Below are 27,938 nucleotides of genomic sequence, written 5' to 3'. Positions count from 1 at the left end.
GTTACTTTTCCACTCACCTACCCCATCCCACCGGCGCATTTTTAGCCTACACTTTTCCACTCGCAAACAAAGCACGACCACAAATTCTCTCTTTATGCTTTAACGTGTGTGGTCCGCTGAATTATTGATCAATACAGTATCTGGTCGTCCTACTCACAAATGTGAATTTCATGAGAGTTTAAGCTTCTGTTTCCATTACAAAACGCTTCTCTCAGACTACTAGTTTCCTGAAAGAAAGAAAACAAAATGGCTTTGATTGGAGAGGCTTTTCTCTCTGCTTCAATTCAGACGCTGTGCGACAAGATTGGTTCTGGCGAGTTGATGGACTTCTTTCGGGGAAAAAAACTTGACTACTCACTCCTGAAGAAACTGAAGCGGACGTTTCTGGCCCTTGATGCAGTGCTTGACGATGCAGAGGAGAAGCAGATGGAGAATTCCCGTGTGGAAAAGTGGCTTGACGAGCTCAAACATGCTGTCTTCGAAGCCGAGGACCTGCTGGATGAGATCGATACTGAAGTTTTGCGAAGCAAGGTGGAAGCTGAATATCAAACAAAGAGAACCCAGGTGTGGAACTTCCTCTCTACTCTTAATCCTTTTTATCAGGGCATGAATGGTAGGATTCAAGAGTTACTTGAAGAACTAGAAAACCTTGCACAACAGAAACGTGTGCTCGGTCTCAGAGAAGGTGTCAGGGGCAAGGTTTCACAAAGAACTCCCACAACTTCCTTCGTTGAGCATGAATTCTCTACTTATGGTAGGGATGAAGATGAAGCGAAGTTGAAAACACTGCTGCTATCTGATGATGGAAGGGGCGGCAATACATCTGTAATCCCCATATGGGGAATGGGAGGAGTTGGTAAGACAACCCTTGCTCAACTCCTTTACAATAATGACGGGGTGAAAGAGCATTTCGATGTTCGAGCTTGGGCGTGTGTCTCCGAAGACTTTGATGCTGTTAGGGTCACTAAAACCCTTCTTCAGTCAATTTCTTCAAAACCCTGCGATACGTCAGATATGAGCTTGCTTCAAGTTGCTCTTAGGGAACAACTAACGGGGAAAAGGTTTCTTCTTGTGTTGGATGACCTTTGGAATGACGATTATAATGATTGGAGTGTTCTACAAGCTCCTTTCACTTATGGGGCGAGGGGAAGTAAGGTCATTGTGACAACAAGGAACGAAAGTGTTGCATCCATCGTGCACACTGTTCCTATTCACTCTTTAAAACAATTGTCGCATGATGATTGTTGGTTATTACTTGCAAAACATGCGTTTAGAAATGAAAACGCAAGTGCACATCCAGACTTGGAAGAAATTGGTAAAAAAATTGCACGTAAGTGCAATGGTCTGCCTTTAGCTGCGAAAACACTTGGAGGTCTCTTAAGTTGCAACATGGACTACAAGAAATGGAATCATATATTGAATAGCAATCTTTGGGAGCTACCGCAAGCAAATAGTATTCTTCCATCTCTAAGATTGAGTTTCCATTACCTCCCTCCTTATTTAAAACAATGTTTCGCTTATTGCTCAATTTTTCCAAAGGACTATGAATTTGAGAAGCATACTTTGGTTAGACTTTGGATGGCTGTGGGTTTAATTTCACAAGCTGACGGCGGGGCAAGAACGGAGGAGGTTGGAGAGAACTATTTTAATGAATTAGTATCACGATCACTAATTCAAAGATCAAGAACTGAGGAGCCTGGATTCACAATGCATGATCTCGTTAATGACTTGGCTATGTTCGTGTCTAGAGAATTTTGTTTTCGGATGGATGAGGAAGGATCATATGAAGTTCCTAAAAAAGTTCGACATTTGTCGTATGCGAAAGGAGGATTTGATGCTGCTAAAAAATTTCAGCCATTAAATGGAGTAAAATATTTGCGCACCTTCTTACCCATTTCTTTAAGGAAGTCAAATTGGGGTTATGTAAGTAGTAAGGTTCCGAATGATTTGTTGCCAACACTAAAATGCTTACGGGCACTGTCTTTGGCAGGATATGACAACGTCAGTCACTTACCTGATTGCATCGGGGGCCACATACATCTGCGCTACATTGACCTCTCTTACACTGATATTGAAAGGTTACCAGATACCGTGAGTGGTCTCTACAATTTGCAAACTCTATTGTTGTCTCGTTGTGAATCTCTTGTTGAATTGCCTGTAGACATGAGGAAACTGATTAATTTGCGCCATCTTGATATTAGAGGTACTGGTATAAAAGAAATGCCGGTGCAAATGGGTAGACTAAAAAGTTTGAGAACACTCACTGGTTATGTATTGGGGACATCTACTAGGTCTGGTGGCATTGGAGAATTGGGGGAGTTGCCCAATCTTGGAGGGGAACTTTCTATCATGAATCTAGAGAATGTAGTCCATGTTGTGGATGCCTTGCGGGCCAATTTGAAGGATAAGAAAGATCTCAATGAAATAGAGTTGGCATGGGGTAGAGAGGATGCAGATGATTCCATAAAAGAGAGACAAGTACTTGAAAAATTACAACCTTCTGTAAATTTGGTGAACCTGACCATCAGATGTTATGGTGGAACAAGCTTTCCGAATTGGTTGGGAGACTCTTCCTTCTCCAACATAAAAGTCATGCGCCTCCAAGGTTTTAGTACTTGTTGGGCGTTGCCATCAGTTGGGCAGTTGCCCGCTCTTAAGGAGCTCTGTATAGAGGAGATGAAATTTGTTACGAGTATTGGTGCTGAGTTTTATGGTGTCAATGGACTTTCTCTAATTCAGCCATTTCGTTGCTTAGAGAAGCTGGAATTTAGCGGGATGCCAGAATGGGTAGAATGGCTGCCAAGTCCGGGTAGAGGTCAATGTCCAGACTTTCCTCGTCTCGAGGAGCTGGTTTTAGAGAGTTGTCCGAAGCTGAGGGGAAACTTGCCGGATTATCTTCCTCGCTTGAAAAAACTTCGAGTGTCCGACTGCGGGGTTCTGCATGAAGGGGCTACTAGGAGTAGGTGGATACCCTGGTCTCTCATTGTTAACGCGGAATCCTTGCGACAATCTCTTCAGGATCTGAAAATAAATGGATGCCCTGGTCTCTCGTCGTTACTAGAGACGGAGACGCTGTCCTCGCTTTCCATGCTTGATATTCAAATTTTTAGTCGCACAGATTGCTTGCAGCCGCACTTGAGCAGTCGTCTTCAAAAATTGACTCTCCATAATTGCGGGTCCCTCCTGTCGTTCCCTAGAAATGGTCTACCCACTTCGTTGACATATCTTCGTATAGAAAGTTGCAGGAGATTAGAATTCCTATCTCATGAGATGATGGCCAAATTGACATCCCTTCAACATTTCGAATTATGGACTAGCTGTGATTCACTGAGGTCCTTCCCGCTGGGCGTTTTCCCCAAACTTTCATCTCTTCTAATCTTTAGTAAAAATCTAGAATCCCTTTCCATTGGAGAAGGAGCTGATGTTGAAAATCTCACTCATCTCGATTCTCTCGATATCTATCATTGTCCAAATCTGGTCTCATTTCCCCACGGGGGGTTGCCCACTCCCAACCTGTCTTTTTTTGCAGTCAATGGATGCGAGAATTTGAAGTTATTGCCCGATCGAATACACACACTCACCGCCCTTCGATACTTGTGGATATCTGGTCTTCCAAATGTAGAGTCATTTGCAGAAGGAGGTTTGCCTCCCAACCTACAATCATTTCGAATCGCTGATTGTAGGAAACTGAGGCCTTCAGTGGAGTACTGGGGTTTGCAACGACTTGTCTCCCTTCGAACATTTGAGATCGAGGGAAGCGAGGATGTGTTGGAGACGGTGCTCAAGGAACAGCTGCTCCCTACCACTCTTCACACTCTCAAAATCTATGGAATGAAAAGTCTGAAATCTCTGGAGGGAAAGGGACTTCAACACCTCACTTCTCTTCAAAACCTCTTAATTTCCAGCTTTGATAGTCTCGAATTCCTGCCAAAAGAGGGTTTGCCGGCATCGCTATCTTATCTGAGGATCAGCACATGTCCTTCTCTGATGAAGAGGTGTCAGGAGAAGACGGGAGAAGAGTGGAGCAAGATAGCTCACATTCCTTGCATCCGGTTAGACGGCCAAGTCATCATTTGAGATCTAAAGTCAAATTCAGGTTCGTACATAGCACCATTTTTCATACAATAACATATAAGATTGAGATTCTGTAAAAGTTTCACTTCAATTGTTCAATTAATCAAGGTTCTGTAATAGTTTCACTTCAGATTCTGTAAAACTCTCTTAATACTTGTCTTTGTTTCTAATTCTTATGAAGGACTTAGAATCAAGGTTCTAACTGGTTACCAGTTACCACTCTGATTGGCTGGACAAATATGAATAAATTAAGAAAAGAGCATTAAGTCACAAGATTCCTTTTTTAACTTTATTTCAGGGTTTCTGAAGGACCAATATGAACTCTGTATCTCCACTTGGTATGGAAGTCTGCCTTACTCGTTTGTTATTGAGAACCCTACAATACGGCCATTGTTTTCAGGAGTTCAATGTAGATATTGTAGGGTTCTGTGAGAACCCTACAATACTTTGTCACAGCTTGTGAACATCTTATTCTCCTAGAAGCTGATCCGAAGGAATTAAGAGATTACATCATTCTTCTCTACCATTGTGGACTTTATTAGCGATCACTTGAATATCTAAAGTTGTAGCAGGACAAAAGGGTAAGTTTTCTAATTTCTATATGTAAGATGACATCTGACTTTGATATCAAATCTAATAAAGTACCCTTATTTGGATTCTTCAGGATCGTCCACTACGGAGGCGACTGTCTGATTCATTAGCTGTTTTGGTGGAAGATGCCACAGAGAAATTGATGATACGCCTTAACCTAATTTTGATGGAGGATGGTTGGAGCAGGCCGTCGTATGTTGGAAATTTTCTTGGTAACAACTCTGAACCTCAGTTGTGTGATCATGTACATTATTGCTTATTGCAGAACAAACCTACTTAGTAGGAATTTCATGCAAACTGGGAAAAATGGGACTTTAAGTGAACTTCATCCTGGAAATGTTTTGCCAGATATCCAGTGTTTTCTTCCTGTATATAATTATAACAAGATTAATAAAACCAGAGATATAAGTCCCGCCACATTCTGCATTGTCATATTTAATTCCATACTTTTATATACTAGTTGATTCGACCACATCATCAATGGGTTGGAAGGCCGGAATATTGGATGGTTGGAAGAGTCAACCGGCACATGGACAAAAGCAGAGCTAGTAAGGCGCCTATTATCTGCTTTTGATACTTTTAACTTTCAAGTGCTGCAGGGGTACTGGTAACATGTTTACTCTTATGTAAATCATGATTTATTTTGTCAAATTTTACTTAATTGTAAAATCATGTGGATCTCCTCTGTTCATAACTAAGTTCTTTAGATGAATATTCTGAACTGTTTTTGGATGAAATCATAGGATATGTGAGGAAATAATTAACGAGGGTTTTGTCAATATCTAGTGTGTATTTACAGAAATCCATGATGGGACTAACGCATGTATTAATGAGGTTTTGTCAATATGTCAATATGTCACTTTGATTTTCAGCACCTCACTTCTCTCCAATAGCTTGAAATTAGAAGCTGTGATAATCTCAAATTCCTGCCAAAAGAGGGTTTGCCGGCATCGCTCTCTTGTCTGAGCATCCAGAATTGTTCTTTTCTGTAGAACAGGTGTCAGGAGAAGACAGGAGAGTAGTGGAGCAAGATAGCTCACATTCCTTGCATCGAGATAGGCAACCAAGTCATCATTTGAGATCTCAACTCAAAGTCAGGTACGTACATAGCACCATTTTCCATAGAATAACATACAAGATTCAGATTATGTAATAGTTTCACTTCAATTGTTTGCTGTCATCTATATGTAGTGTTTAATTAATCAATCAGTTTTAACTTTTCAACTGTTTAACTCAACTATACTACCATTAAAAAACATACTTGTTTAAATTTCAGGACACTATCATCCAAGAGCAACAGGTGTTTGCTTGCATAAATTACTGTGTACAGTGTACAATACCAAGTAAGTTATTGGGTGCTCTGGCTAGCTGAGTCACGAATATGATTCTCCTGCACCGGACGAGCTAACTCCTTGATTATGGTTTTTTTTTTTTCCTCCTGCTGCGGCTTGAATACGGTGGAATGCTTACTCATCTTTCTGTGCATCTGTCATCTTTACATAGGTGCCGGTATGTTTTTGTACAAACACAATGTGTGAATTTGGCTAGCTGCTGCACTCTTACAGATTTCACCGTAAGTTGTTGAATACTGGATTGTAACTTACGCTCCTTTTCTTTTCTTGCTTCAGGATCATTATTGTGGATTATATTCATGAATCATAACATAAGGAAAAGTTTCAGATTGTCAAACTTGCACAAGTAATTAAGATCACTTTATAAATCATAATTTCTTCATCTTTGATTCAGGACTATCTTTTCTAGATGAGGTATCAAAAGGATTGAGCTCGGGTTGAATCAATATTCAATAGTGATGAGAAGAAAGGATTAAACACGATTTTTCCCAATTTGATGTGGAATTAACAGGAGTTGGAGAAAACCAGTGAAGGTAAAACTCTGTGGATTCTTCTCTTTGCTTCTAATTCTTATGAAGGACTTTGATATTCTGCATTTGGAACTTAGAATCAAGGTTCTAACTTGTTACCACTTTGATTGGCTGGACAAATATGAATAAATTAAGAAAAGAGAAATAAGTCACAAGATTCCTCTTCTAATTTTATTTCTGGGTTTCCGAAGGACCAATGCAAGGCATCACTCTGAACCATGAGCTCTATATCGCCGCTCGGTATGAAAGTCTGCCTTACTTCTTTGTTATTTCAAGGTTGTTCTGAGAGAACACTACAATACGGGCATTGTTTTCAGGAGTTTAATGTAGACGTTGCAAACAGGTTTTGACACATTGTTCAGGATCACCTGCAATTCTTTTGCTCATATACTTGGAAATTTTGAAAATGCTTCTCTTATGGGGCTTTTTGGATTTCGATGTGGAGATATTCTTCATAGTCTTCCCAGAGGTTATCATAAACAGTAAAGCAAGGAATCTGATAATGTACACATAATGATTTCGCAAGCCATTTTAGTGGAGGTGATTTACGTTATCATGTCAACATCTTTTTTTTTTCTTCCTAAATTTGTATTACCCTATGTTAATGAGTTGTGTATGCTAAAACTCCTAGTTCTCTCACCCTGTGTTTGGATGAGGGAGGAATTTAGGATAAGCTAGTTAGAAATCAACTACAAAACATTAGATATAGATATTTGAAATGCACTAGGTGATCATTACAACATAAACAAACTATTTATAAATGTCTCCTTTTGTGCAGTCATTTACAAATCCCTCTCGATACATTGCATCTAGTCTTTCATATGCCTCTATCTAATCTTTTGTAGTGAGTTTTAACTAATTTGGCCTTAAGCCCTTGGCACTTTCAAATCCATCATCCAGATATTCCATTTAAGAGAATCATGTGGTATATTGTTAATTGCTTATTCTTGTAGTTTAGGTATTCCTCTGCTATTTAATTGATGGATCTATGTTACATTCAAGATTATTTACAGGTCCTCGCATTTTGAAAGTAACTTATTCTGGCCATTTCAGCATGATCAACCGGGGAATTTGTTGTTGAGAGCAGCACATGCTGCTAACTTTATTGATAGATAAAACATAAATAAGGACAGGTACTTCGTAGTGCACATATATAAGGATACTTTGTATTTTCTCAGTGGTTTTCAGTTTGCATCTGTTAAGGCTACTTTGTCACAGCTTGTGGACATCTTATTCTCCTAGAAGCTTATCGGAAGGAATTAAGAGATTATAGCATTCTTGTCTACCATTGTGGATTTTATGAGCAATCACTTGAATATCTAAGGTTGTAGTTGGACAAAAAGGTACATTTTCGAATTTCTATATGTATGATGACATGCTACTTTGATAAAAAAATCTATTAAATACCTTTATTTGGATTCTTCAGGATCGTCCACTACAGAGGCGACTGTCTGATTCATTTAACTGTTTTTGTGGAAGATGCCGCAGAGAAATTGATGATACGCCTTATCCTAATTTTGATGGTGGATGGTTGGAGCAGGCTGTCGTATGTTAGAAATTTTCTTGGTAACAGCTCTGAACCATAGTTGTGTGACCATTTACATTATTGCATATAGCAGTGCGAACCCTAATCAGTAGGAGTTTCATACAAACTGGGAAAAATGGGACTTTAAGTGAACTTCATCCAGGGAATGTTTTGTCAGCTATCGAGTGTTTTCTACCTCTATATATATAACAAGATGAACAAAACCAGAGATATAAGTCCTGCCACATTCTGCAGTTTCATAATTAATGCCAGGCTTTTATTTACTAGTTGAGTTGACCAGACCATCAATAGATTGGAAGGCCGGAATATTGAATAGTTGGAAGAATCAACTGGCAAAATGGAAGACAGCGGAGCTAGTAAGGCGTCTTGTGATACTTTTAACATTCAGGTGCTGCAGTGGTAATATGTTTACTCTTGTGTAAATTGATGAATTATTTTGTCAAATTTTGCTTCATTATAAATTCATATGGATCTCCTTTGTTTATAATTAAGTTCTTTAAATGAATATTATGGACTGTTTTTGGATGAAATCATAGGATTTGTGGTTTTTTTGGGATGCAAAATCAATCAGATCGTTTGTACTCAGGTTGTGGTATTCACATGGATATGATCCTAGCTAAATTATCCCCTAGTTAGTGAGGGAATAATTAACGAGGGTTTTGTCAATATGTCACGTGTATTTCCGAAACCCATCACACTTATTGTATATTGCATTCAAATATTTTATCAGTCAGGACAACATGATGGGACTAACGTATGCCGCTTCATTGATGCAGAGAGAAAACAGCGGAATGATGTTTAACATCTTCCCTTGATGTCACCGGCATCTTGGAGTGGGTTGAAGAGAGCAGTGGTGACGATGACCACACACAAAAATGTGAGCACGGTTTCCTTGCAGTGGTAACATGTTTACTCTTTATGTAATTGATGTATATATTTTGAGCGAGTAACAAATTGTTACTGTATTTGTGGTTGAATTACCCTAGATTATTATTATCTGATACTGCAGGGTCGTCCATCACAGAGGCAAGGCAACCATCTGATTCATTAACTGTTCTAGAGGAAGGTGCCGTGGAGAAATTGCAGGCAAGAACGGGCGAGGAGCCAGAGGCCCTCCAGAACTTGGTTGCGAACAATGAAGAGAGCTTGCAGGTCCCCCAGACTCCTGAAAGCAATGAATAAAACGTGCAGGTTTCCTTGACCCTGCGGAAGCATTGAAGAAAACATGGAGCTCATGTCCTGAAACTAATTAGAGTTTTTAGCCATCAGAAGACAAAGTAGGTTTACATCCAAGTTACCAGTATGCGGCTGCCCCAGTTTCTGCATAAAACTCTTATATGGAAGTCGTTTCGTACTTCGGATTTCTCTCTGCGTGGCACTGCCGATTCGGAGGACGAAGCCATCTTCAGAAGTTGGCCAACTTCTGAATAGTTGGATCATAAGTCTGGGGAAGTGATTTTTGCACATCCTTAATCTTCCCGCACGCTCCCTGTTTGTTTTTTATTTTTGGATTGAAACAGTCAAAAGATAATCAATCAAGGGACATAATAGTAAGTGTGTTCAGAACTAAAAAATTTCGTGTGTGAATTTTTTTTTTTTTTTTTTTTTTGGCTTTTAAGTTAATACGTTTTGATGTCTATTATTGTAATTTCAAAAGACATTTTGGTATTAGCTTTGTTTTTGAGTTAATACGTTTTGATGTCTATTCATAAATGTTGATATGTTGCTTATTGCAGTACGGCATTGTGCAAGTGTCATCGGTGGGCTGCCCGAGTTTTTTACACCTGAAAGTAAACAAATTTTCAAATGCGTTGGAAAATAAACTTGTTCAACTTATATATGAGATGTTTCATTTTTAAAAACGAATACAATGTAATATTTGTCCAACTTATAAAAATACAGACAAACCATAATGAGTCGGTCGCTGATAAGAGAAACAAAAAGTTCCAAAAAGTAAAACAAAACAAATGAATAAGACAAATTCTTCGTTAAATTAAAGATCGCGTGCTAACAAACAATTTTATATTTTTCAGTCGTTTGTGGTTATTACATCAAAAGTAATAAGTAGTGGCTTACAATGAAGCTTCATCTCCTTTAAATTAAGAGTGCATTTTTACTCATTATCATTTAATGTGGTATATGTTCATCATCGTATCTATCATCTTTAGATGAGTTTGAATTTTGAGATTTGTATTTATCCATTACACGAATATCAAAATTTAAACTCCTCTAACGATGATAAATTAGATGGTGGGCATACACCACACTAAATGATGGTGAGCAAAAATGCTCCCTTAAATGAAAAGTTATGTGAAGAGATTAAATTTGTAAAGTAATTAATGTCTCATCAATAAAAAGTAAGAAAGTTAATCAATACTTATGTAATAATATAATCATTAACTTTTATGTAATTTACTTTACAAATTTAACTTTCCTAACATTACCCTTAAATTAATATCCACTTTTGAAATGAAGTTCCCAAGAAGGTCCTTATCTTTCAATTTCGACCACATTTATAAGAGATTTTTCAGTGTGATCGGTACATGAGGTGATACATCACATGTCATTATATAAATAGTGAGATATGTGTGTTGAAAATTTAATAACTTAAAAAATAAAATTTGCTACCACGTATATAAAAATGTGTGATATACTAACTGTGTTCCGGTCACAATGAAAAGTAGCTAGTATATAGGAAACTGCTTCGTAGGTAGAGAGAAAAGCATTTCTTTTATGCATTTTTTGTGCTTCATATTCTTTTATGGTGTTTTATGGGTTTTTTTTATGTCGATTTATAATGTAAATATTATTGTTGTATAAAAATAAAAATCCAAACATGTACACTTGATGGCATGCTAGTGGTTAATATGATTTCCTGCAGATTTGTGGAGCTAATTAATAAGTTTTTATGTAAAAGGAATTGCATTTCATCGTACGCTTTGCGTGATGTACTTGTCTTTATTTTTCTCAAAAAAAAAAAAAAAAAAAGAGAAAGAAAAGTGATGTGTACAAGATAATCATTTTATCATGTAACCGGAAAAAAAAAAGGGAATGTTTGTAGCTAAACTGTTCCTAACTAATAACAATGTGATGTGATAGTGATTTGGCCCATCTAGATCACGAGATTCATGAATGTATTGTAGACAAAAAAGTAACGCGTCAATAACAAAAACACAAATTGTTTAACCAAATGGAGTTGCAATGAATGACAGAAAATTTTGTGTCAACTTCTTCTATTTTATCACATACACATTGGAAGGTAGTAAGTAGGAAGTTGCTTCGTTGGTAGGTTGAATTGGAAAATCAATGGCAATATTACAAACCGCAGAGTGAGGTATGCGCATAATGCGCACTACGTCAGAGACCAAAACGAGGGACTCAGAGCTGACCATAATACTAGGCAGAGTAGCAGAGCATTTTACAGAAGAAATATGGATTAATTAATGTTAATTATTTCTATCTATTTTATTTATTTAATCGGAATAACATCATATGTCATTACATAATTGAAGAAACACTTAAAAAAATTGTTTTTAATTGTATAATAACATATGATATTCTTCTCTGTATTCCGGACATCCTAATCTCTTCACAACTTAAAAGTGGTGAGCAAACACAAATCTAATTAAATTAAAAATCATATACGAACGCAACTTCTAGTATAGACTCAAAAAATAAATTAACATCCAAAGGCACGTAAATTAACTATTAATTTTGAGCTCGAGTGGTTAGAAGACACAATGGATTGAGTGTATGATTACGAACCGAGTTCTTTGCTTTAGTTTACAGAGACACTTGACATCATAAACTGTTTAATAGTTCTAAAGGAGAGAAAAATGCAAATGCATGCATACACTCACATATGACATAATACATATGGCGAGGCTATGAGTGCTAAACAATCCATCTTATGCGTAAAGAGCCATTAGTTAGGTCCTCGCCACTGCAAATTCAAAGAAATCAACACGAATCGAGTGATGATTGTCTCAGCAACCTTAGATTGCTGAACCTATGCGAGCCAGAAAAAGAAGTACATACGAAAACATGCAATTTCTATAGGAGCAGCAGTAATAAGGATAATGCTAAAGAGATTAAATTTATAGACAAAATTTGTAAACCAAATGATGTGTAACAAATAGAAATGAGCATGTTTATCAACGCTTAAGTAATGATCCAATCATCAACTTTCATAACATTTAGTCTTTGAAATTTTGTTTGTAAATTTATCATTCCAAGCATTAGCTAATAAAAATTTGTCACTCACAGAAGTACCAAATTCTCCACAAAGTAATACACACAAAAGTTTGACATCTTCAAAGATTTCATATTTGGAATCTCCTGGAAAGAATCTATGCAAAACACATACAAAAAGAATAAAACAAAAGTTACCCGACCCAGAATTTCCACACCAACTACTAGGAAACTACCTTTCCCAAAACAAAACAAAACAACCTTTTAAATTATATAAGAAATTATGACGGCTGAAATGCCTTTATAAGTGTTTTTGTTCTCCAAAATGATGGACTATTGTAACGAAGTCACTAGCTGATTTTTATATAAAAAATAAATAAAATAAAATAAGTTCCCATACGCTTTGTATGGGATTATTCATGCTATCAAGCATAATAGAGATTTTGCATGACCTAAAAGTGAGAAAACCATTTGAATAAGGGAACTTTAACGAAAAACTCCCGGTACTGTTCACCTTAACGAAAAATCACATTTTTACACTAAAAAATCAATAATTGTACTATTCACTTTACCCTTTATTTTGTCAGTTTTGTTAAAACTCAAAGTTTTCAAGTCATTTTCATTAGTTTTTTTTTCAAATAAATCATGCGGCCAATCGTCATTATAGCTTAACTAAATAATCATTGTTCCATTTCAAAACCTTAAATGATTTATGTGAGTTTGAATTTTACATATAAGAATTAGGCACATTGAAAGCTCGCTTGAGAAGTGTTTTTAAGTAATTGAAAACACTTTTAGGTAAAATATTTTTTAATTTCAAAAGCACTTTAAGTATTTTTTTTTTTCCATGATTAACTTGCATTTTAACCAAAATTGATTTCAAAAATATCTTCTTTTTTTTAAAGCGTTTCCCGTGATTAAAAACACGTTCTAAACGAGCTCTAAGTTTAATATATTTTTTAATTGAGACGATAATTTACTGAAAATCAATCAAGATTACAATCCAAATCTTGGAGAAGGACATCATCAATTGTAGGGGGATCCTCCATCCAAACTACATAAGAACAAATAGATAAAGCAAACTTCACCAACCGATGAACCACTACACTACACAAATATGAAATACGTGAGATCTTCACCTCGTGTAATTGAATTTGATGTATTGCTTATTCTATTGCAATAGTTCTACTCGTGGTTTATTTACTATTATTAACACTTTAAAAATCTCATTATGCCTCCTCATCAGTATATTTTTTATTCTAATAATAGAAAATTTAGAATCGAAAATAAAATTTTAAAGTACCAATAACAATAATGCAATAAATGACCAAATTTTTTTACAGATAAATTAACTAGTTTTCAAAAAAGTCGTTAGAATAGCCAATATATTAGACACAAGGTTGTTCAAATTCATATAGCGAACTTATATCTACTCTATTATTTGTTAATCTATTCTCATTTATTGTACTGGAATTAAACTCATGAAATCAGTTGAACTCAATAATTAAAATTGGAGGACCGAGCAATAACGTGGCAGACGACATTAATCGATTCATAACGTAATGGAGCAAAGTTATGACTCCAATATCACAAGGACTATTTGTGAACTCAATAATTAAAATTACGTTTATAGAACTCAAAATTTTCAATTCACTTTAAACCAAACTTAATTTTCCGTCACACTGTGAAAGACCTAACCATCTAACATTTAAGGAAGTAAAAAAGAAAGAAAATGTTTGGTTTGTGAAATAAGAATTTGGAGAATACCTAGCGGATGATGGAAGATACAGAATAATACTTGGTTATTTAAAGGATGAGTAGGAGTTCTTACTAAAAAATGTTCGTTGCTGATTCATAAAACTTCATATTTATGATCAAAGCCGTTTATATTATAAATCACTTTAAAAAGATCATCTCTGCAAAAATCAATTAAAACTAAGGTCTTTCAATCATCGAACTGTGTAAAAACAGATGAATGGAATTCCCTTACTAATAGGAAAACTAATGAAAAAAGCTTGAAAATTTGAGTTTTAACAATAAAGATAAAATAAGGGTAAATTGAATAATACCAGAATTGACTTTTTAGTATAAAAATGTGGTTTTTCGTTAAAATGAACAGTACCAGGAGCTTTTCGTCAAAGTTTCCATTACTAAAAGCATTATGACCCATCTATGTATTTGTTACAATAGAATAACTAAACGATCTTAATTTTAATTAATTATTTTATTTTATTTTATTTTTGCAGAGAAATCTTCATAGACGATTCATAATATCAACGGTTCTGATTATAAGCAAAAAACTCTATAATTCGAACATAAGAAATTTTGAGTAAGTTCTTAATCATTCTTAAATAGCGAAGAATTGGTCATATAATACCTAGCTTAGAAGATAAAATGGTAAAAATAAGAACTCGTAAGACCATCTCCAATGGTTGGGCTAAAAGCCAAATGTTTTAGCCCGAAAAATTTAGCTTTTAGCCCAGAAACAGTTTTTCTACTCCAACCGTTCTAGCCTAAAATTTTAGCCCGGGATCATTAAAGAATGAACTTAGGCTATTTTTTTGTTAAATTAATTTAAAAAAAAATAAATATGTAGACTATTGTAAATTAATTTTATGAACATTTTAATCTAAAAAAATATAAATTCCGATAAACATTGGGTGAAGTTCACTCCAATTTCCGGGCTAAATTTTGGGGGGAATTTGGCCTTGGTTTAGCATTTAGCCCAAATTTTCCCCTTGGGTTGGAGTGGGTTTGGGGAAAAATTTTGAGGGGTAATTTGGCTTTTAGCCCACCATTGGAGTTGGTCTAATGCAAATTCATTGTGCAATAATTACCGGATTATATTAAGACAAACAATATTATAATGCACCACCGAGGCACCAATAAGTTTTACCAAAAAAGAAAAGAAAATGGATGTGGATTGTCTGCCCTCCTATTTCTATACTCTTTCTATGTCATTCTGTGATGTGTGGTCACGGTTAAGCCACGTCAACATTTTATATTAATTTTTTATAAAAAAATAAAATAAAAAGTAATAGGAATATAAAATATTGATATGACTTAATCATGACCACACAAACAAAAGAACATGAAGAGAGTACGGAAATAGAAGGACAGACAATCCACCTAAAATAGCTTTTATCATAGCCCATCATTATCAACCTAGGCAAACAAAGAGGTCCTTTTAAAATTATAATGATTGTAGCCGTTGGATAAAAATCTAACGGTCTACGATGATTGATGAGGATGATCTTTTCCATTAGCTCAGCAGATGATCCAAATCCGACTTTTTCCACCCACAAAACAAGGCACAACCACCAATTCTCTCTTTACGCTTTAACGTGTGTACTCCATTGAATTATTGGCCAGCTCATTTTTTGGTTTTTTGTTTTTTTTTTTTTTTAAAATCTTGTGACATTAGCAATATGTTATATGTATTACTAGTTTATTTGTTTGTGATATTAATATTAACTTTTAATTATTACTATCAACGTTGAAAGGTTGTGAAATTTTGAAGAATTGATTGAGAAATCAGATGAGAGATCAATTAGTGAATGATATCATAATTTTTTTTTTATATATAAAGATTTGATGGTATTTGGTAAGCTGTCATGCAATGTTTTCAAACTATAAAACATGTCAAAAGATATTATAATATATCATATGAGAAATCAATAAATTAATATAAGTATTTTATTTAATAAATTTTTTAACTTTTTAATTTGTAACCTTATTATTTGATGATGCTTCCATTCATGCAGATATCTAGTCTTATCCGGAGATGTACAATATACTGTGTGAACACATGACAATTCGTCCGTAGCACCGACGTTACCATTGTGTACTTTTCCACTCACTTACCCCATCCCACCGCCTACACTTTTCCACTCGCAAACAAGGCACGACCACAAATTCTCTCTTTATGCTTAACGTGTGTGGTCCGCTGAATTATTGATCAATACAGTATCTGGTCGTCCTACTCACAAATGTGAATGTCATGAGAGTTTAAGCTTCAGTTTCCATTACAAAACGCTTCTCTCAGACTACTAGTTTCCTGAAAGAAAGAAAACAAAATGGCTTTGATTGGAGAGGCTTTTCTCTCTGCTTCAATTCAGACGCTGTGCAACAAGATTGGTTCTGGCGAGTTGATGGACTTCTTCCGGGGAAAAAAACTTGACTACTCACTCCTGAAGAAACTGAAGCGGACGTTTCTGGCCCTTGATGCAGTGCTTGACGATGCAGAGGAGAAGCAGATGGAGAATCCCCGTGTGGAAAAGTGGCTTGACGAGCTCAAACATGCTGTCTTCGAAGCCGAGGACCTGCTGGATGAGATCGATACTGAAGTTTTGCGAAGCAAGGTGGAAGCTGAATATCAAACGAAGAAAACCCAGGTGTGGAACTTCCTCTCTACTCCTAATCCTTTTTATCAGGGCATGAATGGTAGGATTCAAGAGTTACTTGAAGAACTAGAAAACCTTGCACAACATAAACGTGTGCTCGGTCTCAGAGAAGGTGTCAGGGGCAAGCTTTCACAAAGAACTCCCACAACTTCCTTCGTTGAGCATGAATTCTGTACTTATGGTAGGGATGAAGATGAAGCGAAGTTGAAAACACTGCTGCTATCTGATGATGGAAGGGGCGGCAATCCATCTGTAATCCCCATACGGGGAATGGGAGGAGTTGGTAAGACAACCCTTGCTCAACTCCTTTACAATAATGACAGGGTGAAAGAGCATTTCGATGTTCGAGCTTGGGCGTGTGTCTCCGAAGACTTTGATGCTGTTAGGGTCACTAAAATCCTTGTTCAGTCAATTGCTTCAAAACCGTGCGATACGTCAGATATGAGCTTGCTTCAAGTTGCTCTTAGGGAACAACTAACGGGGAAAAGGTTTCTACTTGTGTTGGATGACCTTTGGAATGACGATTATAATGATTGGAGTGTTCTACAAGCTCCTTTCACTTATGGGGCGAGGGGAAGTAAGGTCATTGTGACAACAAGGAACGAAAGTGTTGCATCCATCGTGCACACTGTTCCTATTCACTCTTTAAAACAATTGTCGCATGATGATTGTTGGTTGTTACTTGCAAAACATGCGTTTAGAAATGAAAACGCAAGTGCACATCCAGACTTGGAAGAAATTGGTAAAAAAATTGCACGTAAGTGCAATGGTCTGCCTTTAGCTGCGAAAACACTTGGAGGTCTCTTAAGTTGCAACATGGACTACAAGAAATGGAATCATATATTGAATAGCAATCTTTGGGAGCTACGAGAAGCAAATAGTATTTTTCCATCTCTAAGATTGAGTTTCCATTACCTCCCTCCTTATTTAAAACAATGTTTCGCTTATTGCTCAATTTTTCCAAAGGACTATGAATTTGAGAAGCATACTTTGGTTCGACTTTGGATGGCTGTGGGTTTAATTTCACAAGCTGAGGGCGGGGCAAGAATGGAGGAGGTTGGAGAGAACTATTTTAATGAATTAGTATCACGATCACTAATTCAAAGATCAAGAACCGAGGAGCCTGGATTCACAATGCATGATCTCGTTAATGACTTGGCTATGTTCGTGTCTAGAGAATTTTGTTTTCGGATGGATGAGGAAGGATCATATGAAGTTCCTAAAAGAGTTCGACATTTGTCGTATGCGAAAGGAAGATTTGATGCCGCTAAAAAATTTCAGCCATTAAATGGAGTAAAATATTTGCGCACCTTCTTACCCATTTCTTTAAGGGAGTACTATTGGGATTCATATCTAAGTAGTAAGGTTCCAAATGATTTGTTGCCAAGACTAAAATGTTCACGGGCACTGTCTTTGGCAGGATATACAAACATCAGTCGCTTACCCGATTGCATCGGGGACCACATACATTTGCGCTACATTGACCTCTCTTACACTGCTATTAAAAGGTTACCAGATACCGTGAGTGGTCTCTACAATTTGCAAACTCTATTGTTGTCTCATTGTTCCACTCTTGTTGAATTGCCTGTAGACATGAGGAAACTGATTAATTTGCGCCATCTTGATATTAGAGATACTGGTATAAAAGAAATGCCGGTGCAAATGGGTAGACTAAAAAGTTTGAGAACACTCACTGGTTATGTATTGGGGACATCTACTAGGTCTGGTGGCATTGGAGAATTGGGGGAGTTGCCCAATCTTGGAGGGGAACTTTCTATCATGAATCTAGAGAATGTAGTCCATGTTGTGGATGCCTTGCGGGCCAATTTGAAGGATAAGAAAGATCTCAATGAAATAGAGTTGGCATGGGGTAGAGAGGATGCAGATGATTCCATAAAAGAGAGACAAGTACTTGAAAAATTACAACCTTCTGTAAATTTGGTGAACCTGACCATCAGATGTTATGGTGGAACAAGCTTTCCGAATTGGTTGGGAGACTCTTCCTTCTCCAACATAAAAGTCATGCGCCTCCAAGGTTTTAGTACTTGTTGGGCGTTGCCATCAGTTGGGCAGTTGCCCGCTCTTAAGGAGCTCTGTATAGAGGAGATGAAATTTGTTACGAGTATTGGTGCTGAGTTTTATGGTGTCAATGGACTTTCTCTAATTCAGCCATTTCGTTGCTTAGAGAAGCTGGAATTTAGCGGGATGCCAGAATGGGTAGAATGGCTGCCAAGTCCGGGTAGAGGTCAATGTCCAGACTTTCCTCGTCTCGAGGAGCTGGTTTTAGTGAGTTGTCCGAAGCTGAGGGGAAACTTGCCGGATTATCTTCCTCGCTTGAAAAGACTTATAGTGTCCCACTGCGGGGTTCTGCATGAAGGGGCTACTAGGAGAAGGTGGATACCCTGGTCTCTCATTGTTAACGCGGAATCCTTGCGACAATCTCTTCAGGATCTGGAAATAAGAGGATGCCCTGGTCTCTCGTCGTTACTAGAGACGGAGACGCTGTCCTCGCTTTCCATGCTTGATATTCAAATTTTTAGTCGCACAGATTGCTTGCAGCCGCACTTGAGCAGTCGTCTTCAAAAATTGACTCTCCATTATTGCGGGTCCCTCCTGTCGTTCCCTAGAAATGGTCTACCCACTTCGTTGACAAATCTTTGTATAAGAAGTTGCAGGAGATTAGAATTCCTATCTCATGAGATGATGGCCAAATTGACATCCCTTCGACGTTTCGAATTATGTTGGAGCTGTGATTCACTGAGGTCCTTCCCGCTGGGCGTTTTCCCCAAACTTTCATCTCTTCAGATCTGGGGCATTAAAAATCTAGAATCCCTTTCCATTGGAGAAGGAGCTGATGTTGAAAATCTCACTCATCTCGATTCTCTCTGTATCTATCATTGTCCAAATCTGGTCTCTTTTGCCCACGGGGGGTTGCCCACTCCCAACCTGTCTAGTTTTACAGTCTATGGATGCGAGAATTTGAAGTTATTGCCCGATCGAATACACACACTCATCGCCCTTCGATACTTGTGGATATCTGGTCTTCCAAATGTAGAGTCATTTGCAGAAGGAGGTTTGCCTCCCAACCTACAATCATTTCGAATCGCTGATTGTGGGAAACTGAGGCCTTCAGTGGAGTACTGGGGTTTGCAACGACTTGTCTCCCTTCGAACATTTGAGATCGAGGGAAGCGAGGATGTGTTGGAGACGGTGCTCAAGGAACAGCCGCTCCCTACCACTCTTCTCACTCTCCATATCTCTTACAATAAAAGTCTGAAATCTTTGGAGGGAAGGGGACTTCAACACCTCACTTCTCTTCAAAAGCTCGAAATTTACAAATGTGATAGTCTCGAATCCCTGCCAAAAGAGGGTTTGCCGGCATCGCTATCTTATCTGAGCATCGACATATGTCCTTCTCTGATGAAGAGGTGTCAGGAGAAGACGGGAGAAGAGTGGAGCAAGATAGCTCACATTCCTTGCCTCCGGTTAGACGACCAAGTCATCATTTGAGATCTAAAGTCAAATTCAGGTTCGTACATAGCACCATTTTTCATACAACAACATATAAGATTCAGATTCTGTAAAAGTTTCACTTCAGATTCTGTAAAACTCTCTTAATACTTGTCTTTGTTTCTAATTCTTATGAAGGACTTAGAATCAAGGTTCTAACTGGTTACCAGTTACCACTCCCTCTCGATGCATTTATAAATGTCTCCTTTCAAGCAGTCTTTTACAAATCCCTCTCGATGCATTGCATCTTGTCTGTCATATCCTTCCGCATAATCTTTTGTAGTGAATTTTAACTAATTAAGCCTTAAGCCCGCGCTTGGCACTTTCAAATCCCTCATCCACACGTTCCATTTAAGAGAATCATGTTGCCTGTGGTATATTGTTATTTGATTACCCTTGTAATTTAGGTATTCATTTGACATTTAATTGAAGAGTGAACAACCTTTTCGTTCCGCATTGTTTCTAATTTATCTTTAGTCAGAATATTATGAACCTGCCTATAAGTTGGTACGATATATGTTGTCAGATATTATGGATATGGACCTGAGTTGGTACCATATCTACAGGTCCTCCTAATCATGATTTACAATTCACCAATGAGTAGAAAAGCTTTTGTTCACCAGCCTTCATCCAACAGTTAATAAGTTTTCAAAAATGAAACGTTCTATGCGCTAGGATGTAAATGTCAACCAGTAGATTTCAATTGAGCAGTTGTAAGCATGGGTTTTGTGCTCAAAGTGAGTCAAAAGTATAGATTAAATATATCTTTGTGTACATTTGTTTGTGAGTGACATTGTCTTTATGTAATTTATTTACATGCATATTTGATCTTCGGACATAGTTGTTGAATACTGGATTGTAACTTACGCTCCTTTTCTTTTCTTGCTTCAGGATCATTATTGTGGATTATATTCATGAATCATAACATAAGGAAAAGTTTCAGATTGTCAAACTTGCACAAGTAATTAAGATCACTTTATAAATCATAATTTCTTCATCTTTGATTCAGGACTATCTTTTCTAGATGAGGTATCAAAAGGATTGAGCTTGAGTTGAATCAATATTCAATAGCGATGAGAAGAAAGGATTAAACACGATTTTTCCCAATTTGATGTGGAATTAACGGGAGTTGGAGAAAACCAGTGAAGGTAAAACTCTGTGGATTCTTCTCTTTGTTTCTAATTCTTATGAAGGACTTTGATATTCTGCATTTGGAACTTAGAATCAAGGTTCTAACTTGTTACCACTTTGATTGGCTGGACGAATATGAATAAATTAAGAAAAGAGAAATAAGTCACAAGATTCCTCTTCTAATTTCATTTCTGGGTTTCCGAAGGACCAATGCAAGGCATCACTCTGAACCATGAGCTCTATATCTCCACTCGGTATGAAAGTCTGCCTTACTTCTTTGTTATTTCAAGGTTGTTCTGAGAGAACACTACAATACGGGCATTGTTTTCAGGAGTTTAATGTAGACGTTGCAAACAGGTTTTGACACATTGTTCAGGATCACCTACAATTCTTTTGCTCATATACTTGGAAATTTTGAAAATGCTTCTCTTATGGAGCTTTTTGGATTTCGATGCGGAGATATTCTTCATAGTCTTCCCAGAGGTTATCATAAACAGTAAAGCAAGGAATCTGATAACGTACACATAATAATTTCGCAGGCCATTTTAGTGGAGGTGATTTACGTTATCATGTCGACATCTTTTTTTTATCTTCCTAAATATGTATTACCCTATGTTAATGAGTTGTGTATGCTAAAACTCCTAGTTCTCTCACCCTGTGTTTGGGTGAGGGAGGAATTTAGGATAAGCTAGTTAGAAATCAACTACAAAACATTAGATATAGACATTTGAATTGCACTAGGTGATCATTACAACATAAACAAACTATTTATAAATGTCTCCTTTCGTGCAGTCATTTACAAATCCCTCTTTATACATTGCATCTAGTCTTTCATATGCCTCTATCTAATCTTTTGTAGTGAGTTTTAACTAATTTGGCCTTAAGCCCTTGGCACTTTCAAATCCATCATCCAGATGTTCCATTTAAGAGAATCATGTTGCCTGTGGTGTATTGTTAATTGCTTATTCTTGTAGTTTAGGTATTCCTTTGCCATTTAATTGATGGATCTATGTTACATTCAATATTATTTACAGGTCCTCGCATTTTGAAAGTAACTTATTCTGGCCATTTCAGCATGATCAACCGGGGAATTTGTTCTTGAGGGCAGCACATGCTGCTAACTTTATTGATAGATAAAACATAAATAAGGACAGGTACTTCGTAGTGCACATATATAGGGATACTTTGTATTTTCTTAGTGGTTTTCAGTTTGCATCTGTTAAGGCTACTTTGTCACAGCTTGTGGACATCTTATTCTCCTAGAAGCTTATCCGAAGGAATTAAGAGATTATAGCATTCTTGTCTACCATTGTGGATTTTATGAGCAATCACTTGAATATCTAAGGTTGTAGCTGGACAAAAAGGTACATTTTCTAATTTCTATATGTATGATGACATGCTACTTTGATAAAAAAATCTATTAAATACCTTTATTTGGATTCTTCAGGATCGTCCACTACAGAGGCGACTGTCCGATTCATTTAACTGTTTTTGTGGAAGATGCCGCAGAGAAATTGATGATACGCCTTATCCTAATTTTGATGGTGGATGGTTGGAGCAGGCTGTCGTTGTTAGAAATTTTCTTGGTAACAGCTCTGAACCATAGTTGTGTGACCATTTACATTATTGCATATAGCAGTGCGAACCCTAATCAGTAAGAGTTTCATACAAACTGGGAAAAATGGGACTTTAAGTGAACTTCATCCAGGGAATGTTTTGTCAGCTATGGAGTGTTTTCTACCTGTATATATATAACAAGATGAACAAAACCAGAGATATAAGTCCTGCCACATTCTGCAGTTTCATAATTAATGCCAGGCTTTTATTTACTAGTTGAGTCGACCAGACCATCAATAGATTGGAAGGCCGGAATATTGAATAGTTGGAAGAATCAACTGGCAAAATGGACGACAGCGGAGCTAGTAAGGCGTCTTGTGATACTTTTAACATTCAGGTGCTGCAGTGGTAACATGTTTACTCTTGTGTAAATTGATGAATTATTTTGTCAAATTTTGCTTCAATATAAATTCATATGGATCTCCTTTGTTTATAATTAAGTTCTTTAAATGAATATTATGGACTGTTTTTGGATGAAATCATAGTATTTGTGGTTTTTTTGGGATGCAAAATCAATCAGATCGTTTGTACTCAGGTTGTCATATTCACATGGATATGATCCTAGCTAAATTATCCCCTAGTTAGTGAGGGAATAATTAACGAGGGTTTTGTCAATACGTCACATGTATTTCAGAAACCCATCACACTTATTATATATTGCATTCAAATATTTTGTCAGTCAGGACAACATGATGGGACTAACGTATGCCACTTCATTGATGCAGAGAGAAAACAGCGGAATGATGTTTAACATCTTCCCTTGATGTCACCGGCATCTTGGAGTGGGTTGAAGAGAGCAGTGGTGACGATGACCACACACAAAAATGAGAGCACGGTTTCCTTGCAGTGGTAACATGTTTACTCTTTATGTAATTGATGTATATATTTTGAGCGAGTAACAAATTGTTACTGTATTTGTGGTTGAATTACCCTAGATTATTATTATCTGATACTGCAGGGTCGTCCATCACAGAGGCAACCATCTTATTCATTAACTGTTCTAGAGGAAGGTGCCGTGGAGAAATTGATGATACGGCGTAGCTTACTTTTGGGCGAGGAGGGTTGGAGCAGGCCGTCATATTATAGAAATTTTCTTGGTAACAACTCTGAACCATGGTAGTCCTAGTCAGTAGGAGGTTCATTAAATATACCGGGAAAAGTGGCACTTTTAAGTGAATTTCACTCCCGAAAAGAAATTTTTGACTTATGTCGTAGCCAGGAAATATGTGAGGCTGTCAAAATACAGCCTTACTGGTTGTTCATGCATTAATCGTTTGCTTAGCTTGCAGGCAAGAACGGGCGAGGAGCTAGAGGCCCTCCAGAACTTGGTTGCGAACAATGAAGAGAATTTGCAGCTCCCCCAGACCCCTGAAAGCAATGAATAAAACGCCCTAGACCCTGCGAAAGCATTGAAGAAAACATGGAGCTCATGTCCTAAAACTAATTAGAGTTTTTAGCCATCAGAAGACAAAGTAGGTTTACATCCAATTTCCTACTTCGGATTTCTGTGCGTGGCACTGCCGATTCGGTGGACGAAGCCATCTTCAGAAGTTGGCCAACTTCTGAATGGTTGGATCATAAGTCTGGGGAAGTGATTCTTGCACACCCTTAATCTTCCCGCACGCTCCCTGCTTGTTTTTGACTTTTGGATCGAAACAGTCAAAAGATAATCAATCAAGGAACATAATCAGAACGAGAAAATTCATGTGTGAATATTTTTCTTTTTGTTTTTAAGTTAATACGTTTTGATGTCTAGTATTGTAATTTCCGAAGACATTTTGGTATGAGCTTTGTTTTTAAGTTAATATGTTTTGATGTCTATTCATAAATGTTGATGTCTGCTACATCAAATGTTGCTAATTGCACTACGGTATTGTGCAAGCGTTATCGATGGGCTGCCCGAGTTTAAATTATTGGGTCCAGGTCCGTGCTCAATTTGATTGGGTGCTAAAGAAAACTTTTAAAAAAAATGCGTGTAAGCTGTGATTTTTTGTAGTGTGATTATGCACCGTTTTTCTATCTCATTCGTCACGGCGGAAACTTAGATTTATATACATAAGAATTTGGCACATTGAGAGCTTGTTCAGAAAGTGTTTTTAAATGATTTCTTTAAAATCGCTTTAGACATTTAAAAGCACTACATAAATGAGCCTTGAATTTTCTTTAATTTTTTGAGTTGAGACAATAATTTACTGAAAATCATTCAAGATTACAATCCAAAACTTGGAGGAGGACATCATGAATTAAGTCGGGGTATCCTCCATCCAACACATAAGAACAAATGGATAAAGCTAACTTTGCTAACCGATGAGCCACCGCATTAACAAACGTGATATATGTACGATCCTCATCTCATGTAATTGAGTTTAAAGTATTGGTTGTTCTATTGCGATATGGGAAATGCTAAGAAGATTCTCTCACTCTTCATGGATGCTCCGCCACCTTATGTTTTTCGTAGAATTATGGTGCCAACATTATGAAACATATACCAAACACATGAGATGACGGAAATTATATGAAGAGTCACACTTTAAGTGAGTCTCCTTAATATTTTTCTTGGGATATTTCTACTCATGGTTATTTCCCATGCAATAAATGACCAACTTTTTTAGAGAAAGAAAATAACTAGTTTTCAAAAGAGTTGTTAGAATAACCAATATATTGGACTTAAGGCGGTTCAAATTCATATAGTAAACTTATTTTTAATCTACTATTGGTTAATTTATTTTGTCTTTATCAAAAACTTAATCATTTATTGTACTGGAATTAAACTCATGAATTCAATTAAATTCAATAATTAAAATCACTTTTATAGAACTTAAATTTTCCAGCTAACTTTGAACCAAATTCAATTTTCCGTCACACTTCAAAAGGACTAACTATTTAACATTTTAAAGACGAAAAATGTAAGGAAATATTTGGGTTTGAATTTGGAGAATACTTTTGCGGATGATGGAAGATAAATATATAGAGTGCATGAAAAATAAAATGATAAAAAAAAAAAAAAAAAAAAAAAAAAAGAACTCATAAAGCAAAACTCATTGCGCCATAATTACCCCATTTTATTAAGACAACCACTCTTGTAATGCACCACCAAGCCACTAATAAATTTTACCAAAAATGAAAAGAAAAATTGCTTTTATTATAGCCCATCATTGTCAACCCTGCCAAACGGTCAATCTCTGCCTAAGCTACCCATCACCCAATGCCTAGAGCCCTACAAATGTACACTTGACCTATATTATAGGCTAGGATTGGTCGGTCCACACCCCTATCTGCCCAACCTACTCAGCCTCTTCTGCAATCATAAAGTAACAAAAATGGAGTAGGATTTTCTTTTTTTTATTTTTTATATTTATATTTATATTTTATATATTTTTTTATTTGAATGATCGCAATTAAATCACGTTAATATTTTATATTAATTTTTTATAAAAAAATAAAATAGAGAATGTAAAAAGAGATGATGGAAGAAGATGGTAAAAGGAAGTGAGAAAATTTTAATTCAACAAAAATAGCTATTTTAGACCTAAAAGTAAACAAATTTTCAAATGCATTGGAAAATAAATTCTTATAACAAAGATACAATGTAAAATTTGTTCAACTTATATATGAGATGTTTCACTTTTAACATCAACGAAACATTTTTGTGATAATATTTAATATTTAATAATAAGTAATTAAGTTGAGATAATAATCGATAATGCTAGTAGGGTTCCATGTTGAACCTATAAAAAAATATAAAAAAATTGAAAAGGCAAATAGGTGGCAATATTACAAATCCAATTAAATTAAAAATTATACACGAACGTGACTTCAAGTATAGACTCAAAACTGAATCAACATCCAAGGGCACATAAATTAACTATTAATTTTGAGCTCAAGTAGTTAGAAGACAATGGATTGAGTATATGATTACGAACCAAGTTTTTTGTTTTAGATCACAGAGACACTTGCCATCATAAACTGTTTAATGGTTCTAAAGGAGAGAAAAATGCAAATGCATGCATACACACTCACATATAACATAAGGGATGTGCTATCTATACATCTCATTTTATTTCTTACATACTTCTTGATAATTTCTATTCGTTGATCTTTTTCAATTCATCCGATCTGACGGTCGAAAATTAAAAAGATATGTGAGAAGTAAAATGGGGTGTGTTCGGGTGTGTGGATCACGCCCCATGACATAATACATATGGCGAGGCTATGAGTGCTAAACAATCCATCTTATGCATAAAGAGCCATTAGTTAGGTCTTGCCACTGTAAATTCAAAGAAATCAACACGGGTCGAGTGATGATTGTCCCAGCAGCCTTGATTACTGAACCTATGCGAGCCAGAAAAAGAAGTCCATACGAAAACATTGCAGTTTCTAAAGAAGCAGCAGTAAAAAAAAAAAAAAAAAAAAAATATGATGCTAAAGAGATTAAATTTATAAACAAAATTTGTAAATTAAATGATATGTCACTAGTAAAAATAAGCATGTTTATCAACACTTCAGTAATAATTAAATCATTAACTTTCATGTTATTTAGTTTTTGAAATTTTTGTTTGTAAATTTAACTTTCCAAGCATTAGCTAGTAAAAAGTTGTTACTCACTGAAGTACCAAATTCTCCACAAAGTAATACACAAAAGAGTTTGACATCTTCAAATATTTCATATTTGGAATCTCAAAAACACATACAAGAAGAATAAAACAGAAGTCACCCAACCCAGAATTTCCACACAACTACTAAGAAACCACCTTTCCCAAAACAAAGCAAAACAACCTGTTAAATTATATAAGAAATTATGATTAATAAAACAATTATGTAGTTATATATGACTATGATTAAAGTGTGAGGCCCACTGTATTGTTGACCTAAAATAAAAGGGTGTGTTATTCACACATCTCGTTTTACTTCTTATACATCTTCAATAATTTTTGTCAGTTGATTTTCTTCAATTCATTTGATCTGACTTTTGAAAAATAAAAAGATGTATGAA

At 36.3% G+C, this 27,938-nt stretch overlaps 2 protein-coding genes and 1 long non-coding RNA gene across 39 annotated transcripts; all 3 read left to right on the top strand.

Annotated features, from left to right (window-relative positions):
• Positions 1-69: 69 nt before the first annotated feature.
• Positions 70-4,443, top strand: LOC137748179 (putative disease resistance RPP13-like protein 1). The gene is made up of 2 exons (XM_068488285.1): positions 70-4,096; positions 4,373-4,443. The coding sequence occupies exon 1, from the start codon at positions 247-249 to the stop codon at positions 4,075-4,077; it is 3,831 nt and encodes a 1,276-aa protein (XP_068344386.1). The 5' UTR covers positions 70-246; the 3' UTR covers positions 4,078-4,096; positions 4,373-4,443.
• A 73-nt stretch (positions 4,444-4,516) lies between these two features.
• Positions 4,517-24,766, top strand: LOC137748180 (uncharacterized). Of its 37 annotated transcripts, none has more exons than XR_011070015.1 (16): positions 4,517-4,655; positions 4,739-4,877; positions 5,126-5,272; positions 5,538-5,763; positions 5,942-6,008; positions 6,169-6,238; positions 21,207-21,345; positions 21,534-21,582; positions 21,686-21,882; positions 22,363-22,482; positions 22,528-22,692; positions 22,776-22,914; positions 23,162-23,282; positions 23,671-23,794; positions 23,904-24,042; positions 24,228-24,766. It is a non-coding gene; the product is annotated as an uncharacterized lncRNA (long non-coding RNA). The 37 variants fall into 37 exon arrangements; XR_011070013.1 differs by lacking the exons at positions 21,207-21,345; positions 21,534-21,582; positions 21,686-21,882; ... (1 more) ...; positions 22,528-22,692; positions 22,776-22,914 and adding exons at positions 6,412-6,550; positions 6,739-6,787; positions 6,891-7,087; ... (1 more) ...; positions 7,766-7,890; positions 7,974-8,113; XR_011070029.1 differs by lacking the exons at positions 21,207-21,345; positions 21,534-21,582; positions 21,686-21,882; ... (3 more) ...; positions 23,162-23,282; positions 23,671-23,794 and adding exons at positions 6,412-6,550; positions 6,739-6,787; positions 6,891-7,087; ... (4 more) ...; positions 8,870-8,993; positions 9,103-9,159 and having other exon boundaries at positions 5,942-6,238; positions 23,956-24,042; positions 24,235-24,766.
• On the top strand, positions 16,256-20,226 carry LOC137748534 (putative disease resistance RPP13-like protein 1). Its single transcript, XM_068488701.1, has one exon. It carries the CDS (start codon positions 16,361-16,363, stop codon positions 20,195-20,197), a length of 3,837 nt encoding a protein of 1,278 aa, XP_068344802.1. The 5' UTR covers positions 16,256-16,360; the 3' UTR covers positions 20,198-20,226.
• Positions 24,767-27,938: the final 3,172 nt, after the last annotated feature.

The sequence above is a fragment of the Pyrus communis genome, chromosome 10 (genome assembly GCF_963583255.1).
Source record: "Pyrus communis chromosome 10, drPyrComm1.1, whole genome shotgun sequence".
In the NCBI taxonomy this organism is placed as follows: Eukaryota; Viridiplantae; Streptophyta; class Magnoliopsida; order Rosales; family Rosaceae; genus Pyrus; species Pyrus communis.
Note: the sequence above shows the minus strand (reverse complement) of the source record. Positions and strands in the feature narration are given on the sequence as shown.